The following is a 21,099-nucleotide window of genomic DNA, read 5'->3' on the forward strand; positions in this document are numbered from 1 at the left end:
TTAAAGAGTTGTTTGAGGTTGTCTGAAAAATAGGATTAACATTATAATGTAAACTATTCAAATTCCTTTTTATACCATGCATAATACATCCGTTTTAAAATAAATATATCCGTTAAAAAACATAAACCGAACATCGTGTTGGTTTTCTCTGCAATCATTCTGTTTAAAGATAGATGCGTGTAATATTTCAAGACGCAAAATGTATGGAAACTGATTTTTTTAAATTCCTGACAGGGAAAGTCGTGCAACCGCTTTGTTTGACGGCTTTTATCCGCGAGAAATCGTGTGTAACATTGTAATTTCTGGGCCGTGGTGGTTCTTCCTCCAAGTAATAATTAGTAATATCCGTAATAATCAAACCATTAGATGCTGGACGTCCTCACGGTGCAACTTGACCTGCACCCGCGTCATCGCCGCTCCGGCTCAGTGAAGAGGGAGGGACAGGAGGATGAGGAGGGGGGGGTCCCACTGCTGGGAGGAGGAGGAGGAGGAGGAGGAGAGAGGTGAGTGGACGCAGTTATGCCAACAAGCCGATTATTGGAGGCTACTGAGCCCTTTCTGTTAATTTGAGTCCGTCCTTTCATGACCACAATATCTGAGCTGAACTTTTTATTTTTACGGGAAGGGACTACGTTAATCTTAGGAAAATATTTTTTTCTAATGGACATTTCAGCTTTTGATGGATTTACATTGTGAGAACTCCTGTAGAGAAAGTCATTGTTTGTAGTATTTAGGCTTTTGATGCCTTCACTTTATAAGTTTTCAGAGAAAAGTTAAAAAGGTAAACTCCTGGGACTTAATGGTATGTTTTACTTGCTGTTGTATCACCAAAAATTTGCAGATCTGTTTGATTCATTTTAACGTTTGAGTGCTCTGATTAGTTATCTACATTTGTTGTAGGGCAATTAAATTTCTGTAAAGCAGGATAACAACAGGATAACCATGGCAGCTGTGGAAAACTTTATTAGTAAGTGAACTTTACTGTCAGGTCTTATCACGCCACACCACAGGGGCAACAGAGCCATTTTTGTATGCTCAATTTAAAGTACAAGGTGTAAAATGACCAGCCCTCCTAGCAGCGCAGATGACCAGAGAGGGATCAGCGAAAGCCCGGGCCCCAAACCGGATACCCCCATCTTCCGCAGCTGGAGCAGCCTTCGCTTCTCAAGGTGGAGAAGTGGTTCCCAGAGGACAACACCTCCTGGAACCCCATCCCCGAAGACAGAAAAGAAGAGTGATGTGACCAAGAGGCTTTTCTCCTTGGTCAAGACTCATAATGACGACTACACTGCAGACCCCGATGGCCTGCTGGACACCAACGGGTGCGGTGAAACAGGCCTTGATGACCCCACTCAGGCCCAGTCCACCTACTTCCAGAAGCAGTTTGGCTCCATGCTGCAGCCGGGGGTCAACAAGTTCTCCCTGCGCATGTTTGGCAGTCATAAAGGTGTCGCTGATGAACAGGAGCGGGTCAAGAGCTTTGGAGTGTGGATCATCCACCCCTACAGTGACTTCAGGTAATCATGACATTGGCAATTCTTGACAATTCTTAGGAAGTTCCTTTTGATTTTAGGGCAGTTTACGAGAAAGTTTTGACAAGATTATCAGTGCACAGTATAGACATACGTGCAGAAAATGACAGTATGATTTTCCCAAAACACCATTCACTATTTTGTCTTTGATCCTCTATGAACTCCCCCTTAAAAACACTCAGTTTTCATCCAACTAAGCATCATGTGATAGAGTGCGCCGATCCGATTTTTCCAAGGACAGACTGCAGCCCAGTAGCTGATGTCATGGTTCCTAGCACATGATAAGGCGATGAAGGGATGTGATTAGTGATACAGTATATAGGACAAGATCATCTGGATTAATGATACCACTCAATAGTGACTCCCTTGCTCCCTCTTTATTCAGAGCGAGAACAACAGTCATTGATCCTGATAACATAAGTGATCCTTATTATTCCCATTATTCAATAATTTCTTCATCTCGTTTATCATTTTCGAGGATTTGTCAGATCACTCAGGGTTTGGGACAGAGCGACATCTTAGTAGTGATGCCCAAGCAATCTGTCTGTGTGGCCACTAATAATAGCCATCATCAAATTTAAACATTTTTTAGACATCAGGTCTATGCCAGAGCGAGAGGATAAACCTGTGTAGAGGGATTATTGCCCATAAGAATCCCTATAATTCCAATCTTGCTCTATTATGCAATAATACACAGACAGCTGAGGGGGGGATTACTGAAGGCCTGCTATCCTTAAACCTTATGCTCCAACTTCCCCATGATAATGGATGAGTTGGAACAGCACGTTTGTGGAACTCAGCTTTTCTCTGAGAGCCGGTTCCATTTTGCATTTTGAATCAAGACTGAAGTTAGTAAAATAACCAAATTTGCTTATCAGTCTCATTTCCTTTGTACACAAACTGCATGTACTGCTGAGATAGAACTATGTGCCAAGGCACAGTACTGTTTATTTGTAGCCACTGATTATGTTTTTGCTGAAGAGCTGTGTACAAAAGATTCAAATTGACAACAAAACTAGTTAAACTAGAAGTCCAGAGTGAAGCCAGAGAGTTACGTAGCATGCACTGTAGCATTTCTAAGTAGTGCTGAACCCTAAAACACAGCTAACAAAAATGTCTTGCAATTGGTTATAATCCAATATAATCTTAGTATTGGACAAAAACTTTGATCATGGGACCAAAAAAATCTCCAAAATGATGATCATCAGGTGAAAAACCTGACTCTCTGCACAAACTGATGTATGTTGGCACACTATTGGTGTGGCATTACAAACACACCAATAACATGACTAAAAAGATAAATTATAGGAAACATGGCTCAGTTTATAGCTTGTTTAAGAGGCTTTGTATCCAGCAAATTTGATTATGCTTCTCCTTCTCTCCTTCGTATGTGCTCATTTAACGATAACTGCTATAATGCTATTCAGAGGCTCTGGTGGAGTTAATAGCAGTAAACAACCACTAATCTGTCACAACATGGGAGAAGATGATAAGTAGTCGTGTAAGCCAGTGAGTGTACCCAGAAAACATGGAAGCAAGAGATTGACGGAGGGATAAATGTGAATGAGAATAAGTAAGTAATCTAATGGTTCCTCTGACTGACTAAAGAAGAAGGTTGCTTTCTCACAGGGGTCATATTACGGTCACTGATCTGTGACAGTAATTAAAAGAATTCTGGTTTACATTCTGGTACTGTGCCCTGTAATGAAAGAGAGACTGAGAGCGAGAGACAGAGACTCAACGTGATTGATACTTTATGGAAACAATGTGTAAGGAAACCCAACCCATGTGTAATGAGACACTTGGAGCCCTGGGCTTCAACACTGATATCTAAAGCATCAAACCACACATCACAATCCCGTATCTGGATTGTGACGTTTTCCTATCTTCACCATCTTCTTCAGAGTACACTGAGCTGTTGCATGTTTGATGAGAGAGATTCCTCCTAGAGCTGTTTTGAGACAAAGGGTGATTACCTGGAATGCACACTGTCCTGCTGAGTAGATGACTTCACCTGAAGAAAAAACGTTTTACTTGAACCAAAGTAAACTCCGGTCTCATAGATTAAAAAAGCTTTAAGTGTTAGTGCCAAACAATACACATGTACTGTGCCAGTGTTGGTGCAGTACATAAGAATAAACATTCATGTAAAAGTCACCCATGTCTGAATGACAGAAAGCTGCCACTTTAACAACTTGTTGTCATATATTTCCTTGCTAAAAATTGGCTAATGTGATATAATCACAACCAATTATAATGGAATAACAATGCTGCCCTGTAAGTTCTAAAATCACCTAAATCTGCATTGTAAATTATGACAAAAAATGATGCCCTTACATTGGATTACTATCCTCGATTAGGGAATCTCTGTGTATTGACACGCTTATCATAATTCATTTGAATATTGAGATTCTAGATTAACAGTGCATTCAGAATAATTCAAATGTTTCCCACTTACAGGTACACATGCACAGGCCACAGTGGAGATGTTTGTGTTTTGCCTGACAATATTCTCAAAACTGTTTATTTCTATGATAAAACTGAGGTATGAGCCTCTAAAGCGACAACCTCAACTGGTAAAGTCAGTCAGTAACAGGACCCTGATGCAAAAAGATTATTTATAATGTTCACTCCAGTTCACAGTCTTCGTTACTTGTTTGATCTGATTTTTGTGCATTTTTGGTGTTAAATTCTATCCAGAAACCCAACACAAGATTGTGGATGCTGCAAATACAGATGAGCAGTTGTACTTCTATACAATAGTCGTGGACAAAAACTCAATGGTCAATTTGTTACATCTGTACAACCTCAACTTTTCAACATCTTGTTTCTATTCAGGTTTTACTGGGACATTGTGATGCTTCTGTTGATGATGAGCAATCTGGTCATTTTGCCCTGGGGAATCACCTTCTTTGAAGACCAGAACACTTCACCCTGGATCACCTTTAATGTCATGTCTGACACGCTCTTCCTCATGGACCTGGTTTTCAACTTCCGTACAGGCATCCTAGGAGAGGACAGCCACATCATCCTGGACCCCAAAGAGATCCGCATGCATTACGTCCGCACCTGGTTCGTGGTGGACTTCATCTCCTCCATTCCCGTTGACTACATCTTTCTCGTTGTTGACCTGGAGTCCAGGCACGAGTCATCTGACGTGTACCGCACGGCCCGTGCTCTGCGCATTGTGCGTTTCACTAAGATCCTCAGTCTGCTGCGTCTTCTCCGTCTGTCTCGCCTCATCCGCTACATTCACCAGTGGGAAGAGGTAAAGGCAGGGAAGGGAAGAAGACAAGCTAAGAACGGGATCAAACAGAGCAGTGAACACATCGGAAATTCCTTTTTTCCAGTTTACTGTTGCTTTTCCTTTTTTTCTCCATCAGATTTTCCATATGACTTATGACCTGGCCAGTGCTGTGGTGCGTATTGTCAACTTGATTGGCATGATGCTGCTATTGTGTCACTGGGATGGCTGCCTGACCTTCATGGTGCCTATGCTGCAGGACTTTCCTCCAGACTGCTGGGTTTCCAAAAATAATATGGTGGTGAGTACATGTTAATTAAAATATACACCTACACCTTATGTATAAAGTAATATTAAAAGTTTTTGGGAAATATGCTTTGTCACTTTATTTTCCTTTTCCCTCCTCTGTCTAAAGCTGATGATACTCCACTTATCAGCAGACTAAATGCTCACTTACATCATACAGTTTACAGGACCTAAAAAAAGTATTCACCCCCTTCAACTTCTCCACCTTTTTATTGTTAACAATGTTAAATTAGATCAATTTAATTTTGCTTCTTAACAAAAATATACAAAAATAAACCGTATCTAAGTAAAAACAGGTCTCTACAAAGTAATGAAAATTAAATAAAACTACACAACTAAAACAGGAAATATGCACAGAAAAAGCGGCATGTTGCAATCATGTGAAGTTATTTAATTGTGGTCATAAGTAAATTTAAAGTAGATTTTTCATGACAAGCCTTCTGTGTCCTGTCTGATCTCCTCTCACTTTAAATCTTTCTCAGAATGCAACATGGCACATTCAGTACTCCTACGCCCTGTTTATGGCCATGAGTCACATGTTGTGTATAGGATATGGTGCCCACCCCCCAGAGGGCATGAGTGACGTTTGGCTCACCATGGTCAGTATGGTCGTGGGGGCCACCTGCTACGCCATGTTCCTTGGCCATGCAACTAACCTGGTCCAGTCCTTGGATGCGTCACATCGTCAGTATCAAGAGAAGGTAGTCATCCGTGCTTTGACAAGTGAAAACATTTTGACCTACAACTACAGTTGTTTTGCAATATGTCCAAAAAGCCTTATGTGGATGCTAATTTGATTCCTGCTTTAAGCCATGTTTTATATCATAGGTTTACTTAATTCATGGAAACTGTGCCAAATACCTAGAGAATATATGTATTATCTAATGGATTTTGTTACCTTACTGTGACCCTTTTCAGAGGATTTTCACAAGATAAAGCAGAGCGGATGAGAGACAAATGGCGGCACCTTTGTTTTGGATCACTGTTTGCTAATGCCCATTACAAATGAGTTTATAATCCACTTAAAAGGCTGAAAAGCAAATAGAATGGATGCTTAATTATTGTGCTTGGAGAATAATTCAGCAAACACATGTTAGAAAATATGACATCTGACATCATATTGTAATCAATTGTACCCTCATGAAGGTCAAATCCCGATGTGTTTTGTACAAATGTTTTCAGTATAAGCAAGTGGAGCAGTACATGTCGTTTCATAAACTGCCAGCGGATGTACGACAGAGAATCCATGATTATTATGAGCAGCGATTCCAGGGCAAGATGTTTGATGAGGACAGCATCCTTGGAGAGCTCAGTGATCCGCTCAAGGAGGTTCGTTATTCATTAAAACATTTGTCTGGGCCTCATGGTTCTGGCTTTTCTCTTTTATTAACACGTTCACCCAAAAGCAAATTTAGGCCTGGTCCAAAATTTGGAGATCAGATAGGACTCCAGATAACATTTCTTTTCATTACTAAATAATCTGCCAGTGTTTCTTTTTAGTTAGTCTACAATGATTTCTCACCCATTCAAAAAACATATCTTCTTATCTGTCTTTTTTTCTAGTGTCAATATTAGCATGTGCAAAATCACAATTTTAACCCAAAAAATAATACAGCTGATGAACAGTACAGCAAGTTTTAGATTGTTATACTGGATATTACATTTTACAAGACTCACTGACCACAGAACTCATTTTCAATATTATTGAAATGATTAGATTAGTTAGGCAAATAAATATGCAGATATTTCAATAAATATTTGAATCATTTTTATTTTATTAAATATTTCAATTATTCATTTTATTCATATATGAATAGCAAAACTCACACTAATTCCCCAGTTTTAGACTCTTTAATATAAGGATTTGCTGTTAAAACAAAGCAAAACTGAATTTGTTTTATCCTTTTGTACTGTTGGTGAAACCAAACACTTTTATTATTTTATGATGATCCTAAGGGTGTAGGAAGTTGTGATTGGCATTTTTTTTTAAGTTTTAAAAGCCAAACAATGAATTGGATATATAATTAGTGGAATAATAAATGTTTAAAATAATTGTTAATTGTAACCTTGGTCTTTGAACAGCCCAGTCCAAACAACCAATTAACCATATTGTATCAAATGAAACAAAGAAAAGAAAAATCTCAAAAATGCAAGATAAAACCATATCTAAGACCATTTCTGATTCTCTCCTCTTTTTCTCCTCCATGCAGGAGATCGTCAGCTATAACTGCCGTGGGCTAGTGGCCAACATGCCACTGTTTGCCAACACTGACCCTCATTTTGTGACTGTGATCCTCACCAAGCTGCGTTTTGAAGTCTTCCAACCCGGAGACTTGATAATACGAGAAGGAACTCTGGGTCGGAAAATGTACTTCATCCAGCATGGCACCGTCACTGTCATCCCACGGGGCAGTAAGGACATTAGACTCAGCGATGGCGCATATTTTGGGGGTAAATCATTTTTTTAGTGACTTTAACCTTCACACAGTTTCCTCTCCCTGCATCTAATAAAGCCCCAGTTTTAACGGTTTTATCATTTCATAAGCTACACTACAGTTTTAATTACTTTCATTATCAACTTTCTTATTTATTTCAAATAAGCATTTGTGCTAGATATACAAAACTGTGAAAAATACCTATTACAAATCTCAATACCTTTAACAGAGCTGTTTCCAGTTGTTATCCTAAGTTAGTCTAACCAGGCTGTTTTCACATGCACGCTCTATTTTTACTGTTCAGATATGAGTATCAATCCTCTTAATTTCAAGAAAAAAGAAGAAGAATTGTTTTTTGCAAAACATCTGATTATTTTAATTGGTAAACTGACTTTCTCTCTTCTTGGTTTAGAGATCTGCCTGCTGACCCAGGGACGACGGACAGCCAGCGTGAGGGCGGACACCTACTGTCGTCTTTACTCCCTGAGTGTGGACAGTTTCAATGAGGTCCTGGAGGAGCATCCGCTGATGAGGAGGGCGTTTGAGAGTGTGGCTGTGGACCGACTGGATCGGGTTTCTCGCAGACCCAGTTATCAGGCTCCTCCAGCAGAGTGATTTCCTTAGTAGCAAAAACAAAGACAAATCTGGAGGACATTTGTCACTCTTTGTACATGATGGACAACCTAATGGAGACCCTCAGTTTAGTTTAACACATTATGTTGCACTTTCATTTTGTTTCATTTTGTTACAGGAATCTCAATATGCAAGATAAACATTTTGGGCTAGATATTTGTGCACTTTTTCTGGTAGAGCCACATAATTTTCAACTTATATGAATGTCAAGGATATACTGTATGTGCTTTTTGCCACTGGCAAATGTAAATACTGCTTTAAGAGTTACTTTTTAAGTTGCGTGCATGCTCTCTGATGATCTAGCTCCAGTGTCCATCAGGTCAGGCACACTGGATACTGGAAGCACTTAGGAGCACCAGCTGGGTGATACATCACACAGCTTTATGTAGCTCTGACTCTGACTGTCTGTAGGTTGCATCGAGTGAGGGTTTAGTTCGAGTTGAGGATAAGCTGCTGTGATGTAATAACTCCAACTGTACAGAGACAGGCTGCACACAGTTATAAGTCTGTCTTTAAACTGCCACATTTTGTGATACTTAAATCTGGAGTTGTTTTTTGAAATATAATGAAGAGTCCAATCTACTTTTGCATCTCTAAATTGTAGTGTCCAATATTGTTCTATGTAAGTTATGCTACTCATTTTCCTTTAAAAATGTACCCTAAGCAACATTAGGTTAAAAAAAATCTTTTCTGAAAGTGAACCTTACTTTGGGTACTTAACAGACACAAATCAGTTACTTATTGTACACTTTGATTTCTTCAAAATAATGATTCATTTGAATCTATTAAACAAAAACCGTCCATAAGATAAATATAGCTATGATTATAAACCTTTTCACTGTAGATATTTTGGCTTGCCAAAACAGGAAAAGCAAAGTTATATCTAATAACTTCAAAATGACTTATCAGTTCCGTTCAAGTATCGTAGCATTCACAATACCAGAGCCCTGAAACTATAGCATGAAGGCACTTTAATGTAATTTATTTTACCTGTGCTTTGCCTGCTTAGACATATTAAAATGTTTCTCATCATAGGAAAAAATTCATATAATGAAAAGGTTGAATTTCATGTTTTTATTATATGTTTATTAAAGTTAAAGTATTTATTGATACACTGTATTTTATAGTTAAATTTGATGCAGAGGAAAAACTGCTTTTGGTCATGAAACCTAAGCTAAATTATCATGTTCATCCTTTTTCAAGATTTAAAATGGATTTTCATTCCATTTTTTTTACAGTTATGATGAATAATAATCATTCTTATTATGTCATGTAAATATAAATAATTCTACCCTTTAAACACGAATATTTAAACAAGTGTTTTGTTACAGGTTTTTGCCAAGATGTTATTAGGATCTTATTATGGAGATTGGAGCGTACACACACACACACACACACACACACACACACACACACACATACAACTGATTAAAATATATATATATATATATATATATATATATATATATATATATATATATATATATTTATATAGACAATTTCTTTCACAAATACATGTACTATATGTACTATAGTATTCCGTACTTATTGCTGTTGGAGTATTAAAATATTAGCAGCATTTACAGAAAGTGTTGTCATATATAATTATGGTTATTATGGCATTCAATATTCTATTTAAGTAAAATAACAAAAGCATTGACAGACAAATATGCTCAAAATTAATTCTGCATGTCATTTTTTTTGCCATATTATTCTTCAACAAACAAATACCACGATACCGAAAACTGTTAACGGACAAACAAATCTCTTATCATGTCTAAGAAAAATTAAAAGAGAAAATATAGAAATTAAATTAAGAAATTGTTAAATTCAGGTCTAATTACATATTATTGTTGAAAAAGAAATAGTTTGTTGGCTGTGGTTATTGCCTATTATGAATTAAATTATATTATGGATCGGTTTAGTAGTATTAATTAGGATAATCTATCATATTTTAAAATCCTTATGTGTTTTGGATGTATGCATTATGTAAAATATTAACAGAATTTTAATAAAGACTACTACTTTCAACAAAATGTATGTGTAAGTGGTGCACAGATAATTCCTAAAAAATATTTTATCATATTAATCTTAATCTTAGGTCTGCAAAGTAGCTAAGCATAGCTGTTAAATGAAGCAACGGTGCATTATGTTCCTGTAAAATAGGGTAGGAGCGCACATAAAATGAAAATATCATGTGTAAAATAACATGTAATGCACAGTAAAAGTACCCATACGCACACAGGCACAGACTGACCTTTATTAAGGACAAGTTGCTGTTATGTTGTTATGAAAAGATTGTGATTCAGAGGGAGCTGTTCTTCGTTGTGCAGCCGAAACTTTTCACTAATCCCCCAAGCATCTTCTTTATTTATATTTTTAATTGAATACGTTTTAATTCAATACAAACACGGAACAGTAGAGGTCTTAACAACAATAACATATAAGAGTACAAACAGGTAACAGCAGCAATGGGGCACAAAACAATCATTAGAATTAAAGACTTAAAACACTCAAAGAGTCTTTGTATTTTGTTATTTGAAAATTGCTTTCAAAGTATCTTCTAAAGTCTGTTTCTGAAGACAATAAAGAGGGGTTTATTATTAGTAAATTTACATTTATGAATATAGAATTTCCCCCACGGGTCTTCTGTTGCAGCTGCTGCGCTGTGGCGCTGTGGTTGATAACTGTATCCGGGCCGTGTACTCGTCGACTTCCCGTCTATATTTCTTAAACTCGGGACCTAAAAGAAGGTAGGGAATACAGGGGGTTTGCATCGAACCATTAACCGTGTGAATGTTTTAATGCCGTAGAATCAACGTGTGTATCGTTGACATATGCATGCCGCGCGGCTAATCCGCTGCTTTTATTGGGACATTACAAGGTTAAGGATTAGCTAACTTCGCTAGGCTAGGCTAACGTTAGCATTAGCCGTTAGGAGGTCAGTGTGTACTCCAACTATAATCACACTCAGGGGACACACAAGTTCCGATTTATATATAAGTAATCAATTTATTTTCAAGTTTATTGATCTAAAATGTTATAGCTGGGGTGCAAGTTTGCAGTCGCCTTCTTCTTCGCTATCTGACAAATGCTAACTCCACTGACATAACATCCCCTAAGTTGAAGAAGTTACACAAGATCTGCCTCAAGCAGTACCGCTGAAACATTGCAGTCTAGTGTTACTTTTTCACTTAGCCTCTCTTGTTTTGATGTTGCTTAACGAAATGTAAAAGTTGTTACTTTAAATGTTGTTAAATTATGACTATTGTTGTACAATACATATGTATTGTTTCCAGCCAGAGGAAAATTAAATAACCCAGCTGTGTTGTTGTGGGATATCGCTTGAAGTCGCTCTACTGAGCTGCTCTTTTCCGTTTCCATCTATACTTTTTCGTTAAACTTTTTTCTCCAAATAAACCTTTTTTTCTGTTAAAACAAAGCCAAAACCTTTCGATAAATAATGTTTCTAAACATATAAATTCTTTTTTTTTTGTCCTTTCGGCTTATCCCGTGAGTTCAGGGTCGCCACAGCGGATCATTGTCTGCATGATTTGGCACAGTTTTTTTGTTTTTTTTTTTTTTTTTAATCCTGGATGTTCTTCCTGACCCAATTTCTACCGGGCTTGGACTGGCACTGCACAGCTGGGTATGGGGAATGGGCTGTTAGGGGTTCAGTGTCTTGCCCAGAGACATATAGGGGATCGAACCACTGACCCTGTGGTCTGTGTACAACTGCCTTACCAACTGAGGTACAGCCTAGTTATAATATAGTGTACAATTTCCCAAATGTTCTTAAATCTATGCATCATTCATCTGGTCAAAGAAATAAGTAAATAAAACTCCAAAAAAAACTACATACCAGCTTTTAATATCAGTTCTTTACAGAAATTTGTTTTACTAATTACTTCTCACAAAACATGCTAATAAAAAACTCCCACAGTTTGATAACCAACCGAGCTTTGTGTACATGTGGCATCTTTTCTCCTTAGATTTCAGAGCTTACAAAAGTAACAGTTGTTGTGCAGTGAATAAAAATGAAAGTATGAATTTCTCACATTTGTTGTGAACTCAGTAAAACCTTAACTAAATCTCACAACTTCCTTCATTTTGAAATTTGACTTTCCATACCGTCTCTTCTCCCAGCAGGAAGAATGCTGTCCCTGTCTCGAGTTGTGGTGAGCAGGGTGGCACGTGTCCCAGCTGCTGTTAGTCAAGGTGGAGTGACCGCTATCACCCGATTCAACAGCACAGCACAGGTGCCTGAGCTATATTTTGTTAAAACTAACATGAAAACCAAAATGTAAGTATTAAGAGAAGGGTTAACTTATGTGTTTGTCTTATGTTTTCAGAGTGCACCTAAGAAAACAACATTTGGACCTCTGGCAGATGAGGACAGAATTTTCACAAACCTTTATGGTCGCCACGACTGGAGGTAACACCGCTTGTAGCATCGGTCCACCAACTTTTTCTGCATCAGGAATTTCTCCTCACTTTCTTTTTGTGATTCAGGCTGAAGGGGGCGTTGAACCGTGGTGACTGGTACAAAACTAAGGAGATCCTATTGAAGGGGGTCGACTGGATCCTGAACGAGATTAAGATTTCTGGGCTGCGTGGGAGAGGTGGAGCTGGTTTCCCTACTGGCATGAAGTGGAGCTTCATGAACAAGCCCAGCGATGGCAGGTCAGAAACAGCAACAGATCTTTCTTGTCGTTCTCATGTAACTCCTTCATTTATTTTAGAGTATTTGACTGTTTTCTAAAACTTACTTTAGCTGCCACATTAGCATGTAGAAAGTGATCAATTCAAGCTTTTGGCTGTAACTGACAATTAAAGCTTTCACACTCCTAGTTATAAAAGTTGTCAAGTTTTATTCAACTAGTTTCAACTAGTCATTGGTTCAACCCCAACCAACCACTAAGAAGATCCTATGCTGTTACTAAATACATTCACCCTGTATTAATTCCCATGGTCTCTTGGTTTCATTTGGGAGGTCAGGTAAATTTGAATGGAGGCTTCTGAATGTTTTCTGTAGCCAAACTTAAGTTCTGTCAGAATAAAAAAACAGACTTTTTTTAAGTCACCCACCACAGTAGCTGCTCTGCAAAAGAGGCTCTACACTATTTAAAATGTTTTAATGTCTTTTTTTTGTAGGCCAAAGTATCTTGTAGTGAATGCAGATGAAGGAGAGCCTGGCACCTGTAAGGACAGGGAGATCATGAGGCATGACCCACACAAATTGGTGGAAGGCTGCCTGATTGCTGGGAGGGCCATGGGGGCCCGTGCTGCTTATATCTACATCAGAGGAGAGTTCTACAATGAGTCATCCAACCTGCAGGTGAAAATCTTTGATTTAAGGTTTAAAACTATAGAGCGTACAGTGAATGTGTTTTTCTCAAAGATGGTGCTAATAAGAGAAAGAATTCGTGAAATTATAGTGAAATTGAAACCGTGTACAAAACAGAACAACACACTGTTTAATAAAGCACAACAAAATAAATTAGAGAAAAGAAAAGAGTCGGGATTAGGATGAATTCTCTTTGATACTTATAATAGTGACTCTGAAAACTTTTATTCTTGTTTCTTATAAAACTTTTATTTCCCATTTCTTCTGTTTTTTAAGTACTGAAAAAAAAAACAACAACCACCAAATATATTTTTTTTCCTCCAGTATTTAACTTAACCTGTTTTTCTTCTCTTTGGTCCGATGGCTGAAATTCACATTGGATTCAGATGTAAGAACTTGTGCCATGAAGAATTTTGACGTGTGCTGTGTATTAATGACATAACTACATCCAATAATGTGACAAATTATAAATATTTCATATATCTTCCACATACCTGGACATGGATAATAAAACTTTCAAATCCAGGCTTTATATACACATGACAAATATATTACTGAAAAAAAATTATTTCAATATCTGTTCTTAGGTGGCTATCAATGAGGCCTACGCTGCTGGGCTAATTGGAAAAAACGCCTGTGGCTCTGGTTATGACTTTGATGTGTTTGTGATGCGTGGAGCGGGAGCATACATCTGTGGAGAAGAGACGGCCCTTATTGAGTCCTTGGAGGGAAAGCAAGGGAAGCCCCGCCTGAAGCCCCCATTTCCTGCTGACGTGGGTGAGTATCTGTGCACCGAGTGTGTGTGAGAAAATATCAACCCTATTAGTCCTTAGTTGTTATCACATGGTGCTTTTTCCTATTAAGAAAAATTTTGTCCAGCTTATGTTATTTCCTATTTCTAAGTAAATATAAGTAAAACCCAGTTCTGAAATGCTGACATAATCTCTGCTGTATTAAAGGTGTGTTCGGTTGCCCGACAACTGTTGCCAATGTTGAGACTGTATCTGTGGCTCCCACCATCTGTCGTCGTGGAGGCTCATGGTTTCAAAGCTTTGGTAGAGAGAGAAACTCCGGCACAAAGCTCTTCAACATCTCTGGCCATGTTAACCACCCATGCACTGTAGAGGAGGAGATGTCTGTTCCTCTCAAAGACCTTATTGAGAGGCATGCAGGTACAAATGACAGGATCATAATGATCCTTCTTGAGATATGTTAATTGGGACTTTTTTGAATTAATAATAATCCTTTGAGTTTCAAACTGAGACATAGAATGATACGATCATGACACATTATTAAAATGATTTCTAGGATTTTTTTTTTCAAAAATAGTGAAATTTCTTTTTGTGAATTAAAACATTAGAACTGGTAAAAAACTGGTGAATAGGGATAACCTGCATTCATCCCTTTTCTATCAGCATGTGTTATCCTGTGCCAATCAGGTCATGGAAGATTAAGATGACTTAAGCCTGAAACAATGCACGTGTTTTTCTTTAATTGAAACAAACATCTGTCTTGTAGGTGGAGTGCGTGGTGGTTGGGATAACCTGCTGGCTGTAATCCCTGGTGGCTCCTCAACACCACTAATTCCCAAGAAAGTGTGTGAAGAAGTGCTAATGGATTTTGATGGTCTCATCCAGGCTCAGACTGGCCTGGGCACAGCCGCTATTATTGTTATGGACAAATCTGTAAGTTTGTCACCCCACCAGCGCAGTTCACCTTGCATTAAGAAATCATCACAGATCTATTACATTGGACAATGCAATGTTTTTCCAGACTGACATCATCAGAGCCATTGCACGCCTGATTGAGTTTTACAAACATGAAAGCTGTGGCCAGTGCACACCGTGCAGAGAAGGTGGGTGCACTATATGCTAGGGTTTTATTAGTCTTTTGTGATACCTTAACAAACATCTACATTATTATTTTTATTCCCTTCTGGTGTTTTCCCTAGGTGTTGACTGGATGAACAAGATGATGTGGCGTTTTGTGCATGGGAATGCACGGCCAGCAGAGATCGACATGATCTGGGAGCTAAGTAAGCAGATTGAGGGACATACTATCTGTGCCCTGGGTGACGGTGCAGCATGGCCGGTGCAGGTAAACATATGTGCTGTCATAATGCATTTTTTTAAACGTATGGGATGATGGAAAGAATGCTTGGGAAATTCAGAAGTAGCTGTCTGAGATACACAATTTTTACACTTTGTAGTATGATCCTTTTCAAATGTATTGTATTAAACTAAAAGATGTCTTAAATGTTCTGTCCACCTCAGCTGAGGCTTGTCCAAGATTAACTTATAGTACATATATGTCTCAACAAACACTAAATATGATATGTATCATAAAAGTAAGCTTTATTCACAGGCCGTTGAAATAAATTCCATTACATTTAGTTAGCAAGAAACCACAACCAAAAAAATCTATACCAAATGTCCTTCAGTCAGTACAGATTTACATATTAATATCTGACCCATCCTCTCAGGGTCCTTTTCCTTATCTATACATAAGGTCCCAAATATTATCAAACATGACATGAAAAAGAAAGCTGTGTTATTAAATTTCAACTGCTCTCTGAAGTAATAATAAAAAAAAATATATATATATATATATATATATATATATATTTTTTTTTTTTTCACTTTAATAAAAAAAAAAATCTTGTGTCCTCTCTGTTCTCAGGGATTAATCCGGCATTTCAGGCCTGTGATGGAAAGCCGAATCGCTGAATACCAACAGCAGCAGGCCAGGGCTTAAGTACCTCCTACAACTCACTGAAAGTCTGCCCCATATGCCCTCCACCCTGTGCTTATTCACAAATTATTTAAAAAGATAATGTGCTGTTTTATTACCTGTTTAAGTTTTGGATTGATGTGTCAGCATTGTCTGATACAATTACCAATAAAGTTCTATGAACCTTAATTTAGCATTTGACTTCTTGTTTTGACTGTTTTGGTTAGACTCTTGTTCTGTTTTTTCTAGTATTTTTTTTTTTGCCATTCTATACTGTCTGTATGTATGTATACAGAAAAAGAAGACGCATACCTAAGATTGGATTCATGTGTGTTGCTCTTCACTTTAAATTTTGAAATAAGGAGACTAACGGTCCATTCCGTCAAAATAACATTAAGCATTGTTTCACTTTTTAAACATGGCCTGTAGGTTGATCAAAACCCATTAAATGTAGCAATTATGGGTTTACAGAGCGTGTTCTTAATCTCGCGATAATGCTGTGGTCTGTAGTTTCCCTTATCACGTGACCGGGTCAGAGTTTTCGCCGCGGCTTCGGTTCATTGAACGCGTCAATAGGTAAGCAATGAAATACGGGTCCAAATTAATAGTGATTCCTTCTACATATGCATCTTAAATATGTTTAGGCACACACAAAAAATAAGCAAACGACCACACAAGTTAAAAATTTCCGTACTATTGGCTGTTATTATTTGTAGCAGTGCTTATCGGCTGGTGTTCGTTTCTTGTTTTATAGCTAGTTCAGGACATTGTTAGCTGTTTTGTTTTTATATAATAATTACTCTGTACGTAATCCACAAAACTTTCGCTGCTATCATTGTAAGTATGTCTTTAAGGTATTTTTCCAATCTCCAACATTTAACTTAAAAATCCCCGATGATTGATGATTTGCACTGGAGTTAATGCTAATCTTAACGTTACATTTTTCAATGCAATGATATCCAGTTTGTTGTAGTGACGTTAGCTTTGCCCGTTGACATTACATGCATGATGTATGTTCATTGAGTAATACAGTAGAAGTGTGTTTCGTGTCTTATAGATCCATGTGGCTTGGTAGTGTGTGAACGCATCAGCATGGATATGTTGAAGATAGAGCAAGTCATTGTTGGGGGTGAGAGGAGATCCACCTCAGCGGAGATGAAGTCTGAGCCCGTTGTCACTCCTCTGCAGTCCTGTAAGACAATTAATACATAAGCAATTCGTACATTATTTACTGCTGTGGAAAACCACAGTACATGGGCTTTGTTTGCTTTCAAGTACACAGTTTATTGTTAGGCTACCACAATGTTTCAAGTAATCCTCAAACAACTTGTCATTTTATTGCGATGCAGATCAGCATGAGAGTCTGCAGTGTTTTCAGTGCTTCATCACCTTCTGTGATTCCAAAGCCAAAGAGAGACACATGAGGAAGAGCCATCGGGATCAGTACAAACAGCAGCTGCAGCAGGTAAGAAAAAGCAGACAAAAGCTAAATAATTCAGGTTAATTGTTTTGTCATGTGCATATTAATGAAGCATTATTAAAAAATACTGAACATTTCAATAGAGTACATTTACATAATTTACTTTTTTACTCCCATCATTTTAAAATGCGTTTAAATATGTACCATTTAAAGGACAAAATGTGAAGTGGTACCCATCAAAGATTAATTTTGATTGAAAAACTAAAAGTATTGTTCTCTTTATTCCTGACTATTTGTCAATGTGAGTTGGTGCTTGGTTAATTTTAGCAAATCTTAGCTGTTGAACATTTTTCAATGGCAGTATTCTGTAGGATGTAGTATACAATAGATTTGATCCCAAGCAGTGTTGGATTTTTGTGACAAATATTAATATTTGGTAATCTAGAAAAAACTTAGACTGTCGTATGGTTACAAATCTAATTGATTTTTTGGATTAAAAAAATACTGTCTCCATACTGTCTTTTGAAAATGGCTGACCCACTTTCCCAGTGAATATAGTTTATTTTATTATTTTGTTACGCTTCTGTTTGCAGGCCAATATAGTTTTCACTTGCTACAAGTGTGACAAGTGCTTCTCCTCCTCCGGTGAGCTAAGCCAACATCAAGCCACGCACAACACAGAGGAGAAGTCTTTTCAATGCTTATACTGCCAGAAAAGCTTCTTTACATTCACCGAGGTGAGGGTACAGCAGGCTAAATGTAAATCTGTTTTTTGAGATGTTAATGTGAAATATAGGTTGTTTTAAAAATGTAAAAAATAATTCATTGTTGTCTTCAATGAGTGTTTATTTCCTTGCAGCTAAACCAGCATAGACGACATGAATGCATAGAACGACGGTGTCCCTGCAGAGACTGCGGTGCCTTGTTCCCCAGTCCTTCACGACTTCGCAGTCATCGGATGGCAGTGCACCCCCAGAGCCCAGTAGTGGCCGATGACATTAACACTTACCAGTGCTGCAAATGTGGCAGTGGTTTCCAGACAGAGGACGAGCTCCTGCAACACCAGGAGAAATTTGCTAATGATTTAAATTGTAACATTAAACCGCAAAGCAAAAAACGTGGCCGCAAGCCCAAGTGTGCTGCTCAAGGAATAGTTCATAGCAAGAAGATTAAACAAGAAGAGGAAGTAGAAGGTTGCGAAGGAAGATATAATTCTACGGCAGAGGGATGTCCCTCTGACGAGGTGCAACAACCGCTCAAGATCCCCTGTCCTGAAGCTGATTGTGACCTCATATTCCCTTCTGTCGCAGCCCTGCGTGCACACAAGAAGGATCAACATGGGACTCTCTCGGGCAAGAGTCATGCATGCACTGAGTGTAAGGAAAGCTTTGCTCGACCTGAGCAGCTGAAAAGACACATGACCAAGGCTCATCGCTCCTCGCACACCTGCTCCACCTGTAGCAAAAGCTTTGCGCGAGAGAGTGCCCTAAAGGTCCACAAGAACACCCACACTGAGGGAGAGGAGGTTGCAGAAAAAAGATAATGTATGGTGAAAGCAATTTCATCTTACATACAACAGATAAGTGGTTGTATTTGTTACCATATTTTGCTTAGTTTAGGATTTTTATTTTATTTGAATATTTTAGGATAAGATTTTAAAGCATTTGAATTATGGAAGTTGTCTCTGGAATGTCATTTATAACTGCTTTTAGATACATATCCTGCACTTGTGAGAAAAACCTTGATGTGTACATATTATGCTTTGTCATTTATGTCACCACTTTAATTCTACTGTACGTGAAATGTTTTATTGTCAATGTAGAGTAACTAGCTAATTCTGCCTCAATTGTAGGGATGATTTGTATTTAACTGTGCCATTTTATTTTCAGGAAAACTCATAATGATGACAAATATTCAGAGAATGTAAGTCCTAAACATAATAAAATCTAAAACCTGATAATGGACCAGTGTCTAGGATTCTGTACTGTGTCTGGGATTTTAAACAAATAATAATAAATAATATACAGAAATATGAAATGAATAAATTTCTCATTTAATATCACATTTTGGTGTTGCCTTAGTTAACTTTATGTGCGTCCATACGGTGTGCATGTTTTTATTTCCTTGTGTCAGTGGTAAGTTCAGTAGCACTGTTGTGAGGTCTTTTGGCCAGTCCACACAACTTCAGAGCTTTTTGGTGTTTAAGACTTAGGGTTAGTCTGTAGGTTAGGATTGTGGTAGTTCCGGTAAGAGGTTAAGAAATGCATTATGCCAATCAGTGTCCTCACAAGTATAGTGACACATGACTGTGTGCAAGCTTGAATGAGGGGAAAAAAGGAGCACAGCCAGTGGTGGATAGAGTCAAGACACAAGTTTTAACTTTTGTGCAAACTGCTGATGTAGACAGATTTCCATCTGACACGTATTTTGTCATTTTTTTTGTAAAGTAATTTTACAATCAACTACTAACTATGCAATATGCATCATAGTACTTAGTCTATCATTCTTTTGAGTTAGCAGGTCTAACCCAGCAAACTAATACTGAATAGCAGCTTACATTTTATTAACCTAATATATATATTTGCCTTAAAAAATGGGTGTGACTGTGTGCCTGTAAGGATTTTCTTCACCTTCGATGTAGAAAGCTAATGGCTTACCTTGCAGAAAGTTGAAAGGCAATAAACATGGAGTTCATATGCAGATACAGGCTGCATCATGTGTCTCAAAAGTTAAACCTGATCTCTAAAATTGCTTTCTTTGATCCTATTGAATTCTTCCATGGAAAAATGATTTTGTGCAGGATGTTAATAGTCTCAGCAAATAGAAATTACTTTTTAAGCCATTAACTTTGGACTATTCGATATGTTAATCTACAAATACAGTATTTGCTAATTCTGTTGAACAAGTATGACTAAAAACCTAACATTGATGTGAATTGTTTATGAACAGCTACTGCAAACTTATTTTGGCTTTGTTCACACAAACTTGTTAATAAATTGCTTGATTTCTTAGGATTGTGTTTTTTTTCTGTTCTGTTCTTTAAGTAACTCATTCTATTCCCGGAAGTCTTATATAAATGTTAAATTAAGGATGTATTTTATATTTTATGCTATCATATCTTTATTTGCATTTCTACATTTAATAGTGTATCAGACAGTGGTAATTTAAAAATGCCTGTTGCAGCCTCCTGGACCTTCTGTGAATAATATTACATTGCCTAAGGATTTCTGTGTTCATTTCTTGACAAATAAAAAAATAACTGTTTTTTTTACAGCATTTCAAAACAAAGAAGTGAAATTGAACTAAACTGAAACAATAAAGCCATTCAAATTAGACATGCACAACAACCCACAAGATAAAGGCTGGTCTGGTCATAGCTGATACTCAATCTACTTAGGTTTTCCAAATTCCTAAGTGATCAAAGCTAAAAAACAATGTTGAGAAAATTATAG

General features: G+C 37.6%; 3 protein-coding genes across 6 annotated transcripts; all 3 read left to right on the forward strand.

Moving 5' to 3' along the window:
* Positions 1–535: 535 nt before the first annotated feature.
* hcn3 (hyperpolarization activated cyclic nucleotide-gated potassium channel 3) lies at positions 536–9,365 on the forward strand. The gene is made up of 7 exons (XM_067498752.1): positions 536–1,517; positions 4,371–4,800; positions 4,916–5,077; positions 5,565–5,783; positions 6,265–6,411; positions 7,293–7,533; positions 7,930–9,365. Exons 1-7 carry the CDS (start codon positions 1,060–1,062, stop codon positions 8,130–8,132), a joined length of 1,860 nt encoding a protein of 619 aa, XP_067354853.1. The 5' UTR covers positions 536–1,059; the 3' UTR covers positions 8,133–9,365.
* Positions 9,366–10,781: 1,416 nt separating this feature from the next.
* ndufv1 (NADH:ubiquinone oxidoreductase core subunit V1) lies at positions 10,782–16,421 on the forward strand. Of its 2 annotated transcripts, none has more exons than XM_067498784.1 (11): positions 10,782–10,903; positions 12,297–12,409; positions 12,503–12,585; positions 12,663–12,833; positions 13,305–13,488; positions 14,085–14,274; positions 14,457–14,669; positions 15,016–15,182; positions 15,271–15,352; positions 15,449–15,594; positions 16,177–16,421. In XM_067498784.1, the coding sequence occupies exons 2-11, from the start codon at positions 12,305–12,307 to the stop codon at positions 16,249–16,251; spliced, it is 1,416 nt and encodes a 471-aa protein (XP_067354885.1). In that variant the 5' UTR covers positions 10,782–10,903; positions 12,297–12,304; the 3' UTR covers positions 16,252–16,421. The 2 variants fall into 2 exon arrangements, with proteins under 2 accessions (XP_067354885.1, XP_067354892.1); XM_067498791.1 differs by having other exon boundaries at positions 10,869–10,903; positions 12,300–12,409.
* Positions 16,422–16,560: 139 nt separating this feature from the next.
* On the forward strand, positions 16,561–20,664 carry LOC137124119 (oocyte zinc finger protein XlCOF22-like). 3 transcript variants are annotated; one of them, XM_067498805.1, is made up of 5 exons: positions 16,561–16,803; positions 17,285–17,419; positions 17,577–17,692; positions 18,241–18,384; positions 18,507–20,639. In XM_067498805.1, the coding sequence occupies exons 2-5, from the start codon at positions 17,320–17,322 to the stop codon at positions 19,188–19,190; spliced, it is 1,044 nt and encodes a 347-aa protein (XP_067354906.1). In that variant the 5' UTR covers positions 16,561–16,803; positions 17,285–17,319; the 3' UTR covers positions 19,191–20,639. The 3 variants fall into 3 exon arrangements, with proteins under 3 accessions (XP_067354906.1, XP_067354923.1, XP_067354915.1); XM_067498814.1 differs by lacking the exon at positions 16,561–16,803 and adding an exon at positions 16,810–17,064 and having other exon boundaries at positions 18,507–20,640; XM_067498822.1 differs by lacking the exon at positions 18,241–18,384 and having other exon boundaries at positions 18,507–20,664.
* The last annotated feature ends 435 nt before the right edge of the window (positions 20,665–21,099 follow it).

Source organism: Channa argus, chromosome 1 (genome assembly GCF_033026475.1).
Source record: "Channa argus isolate prfri chromosome 1, Channa argus male v1.0, whole genome shotgun sequence".
In the NCBI taxonomy this organism is placed as follows: domain Eukaryota; kingdom Metazoa; phylum Chordata; class Actinopteri; order Anabantiformes; family Channidae; genus Channa; species Channa argus.

Coding starts and splice junctions, on each gene's coding strand:
- ndufv1 (XM_067498784.1), top strand. CDS start 12,305: ATGCTGTCCCTGTCTCGAGTTGTGGTGAGCAGGGTGGCACGTGTCCCA. Junction 12,410..12,502: donor GATTCAACAGCACAGCACAG/GTGCCTGAGCTA, acceptor TTATGTTTTCAG/AGTGCACCTAAGAAAACAAC. Junction 12,586..12,662: donor TATGGTCGCCACGACTGGAG/GTAACACCGCTT, acceptor TTTGTGATTCAG/GCTGAAGGGGGCGTTGAACC.
- hcn3 (XM_067498752.1), top strand. CDS start 1,060: ATGACCAGCCCTCCTAGCAGCGCAGATGACCAGAGAGGGATCAGCGAA. Junction 6,412..7,292: donor TCAGTGATCCGCTCAAGGAG/GTTCGTTATTCA, acceptor TCCTCCATGCAG/GAGATCGTCAGCTATAACTG. Junction 7,534..7,929: donor CGATGGCGCATATTTTGGGG/GTAAATCATTTT, acceptor TTCTTGGTTTAG/AGATCTGCCTGCTGACCCAG.
- LOC137124119 (XM_067498805.1), top strand. CDS start 17,320: ATGGATATGTTGAAGATAGAGCAAGTCATTGTTGGGGGTGAGAGGAGA. Junction 17,420..17,576: donor TGTCACTCCTCTGCAGTCCT/GTAAGACAATTA, acceptor ATTGCGATGCAG/ATCAGCATGAGAGTCTGCAG. Junction 17,693..18,240: donor ACAAACAGCAGCTGCAGCAG/GTAAGAAAAAGC, acceptor TTCTGTTTGCAG/GCCAATATAGTTTTCACTTG.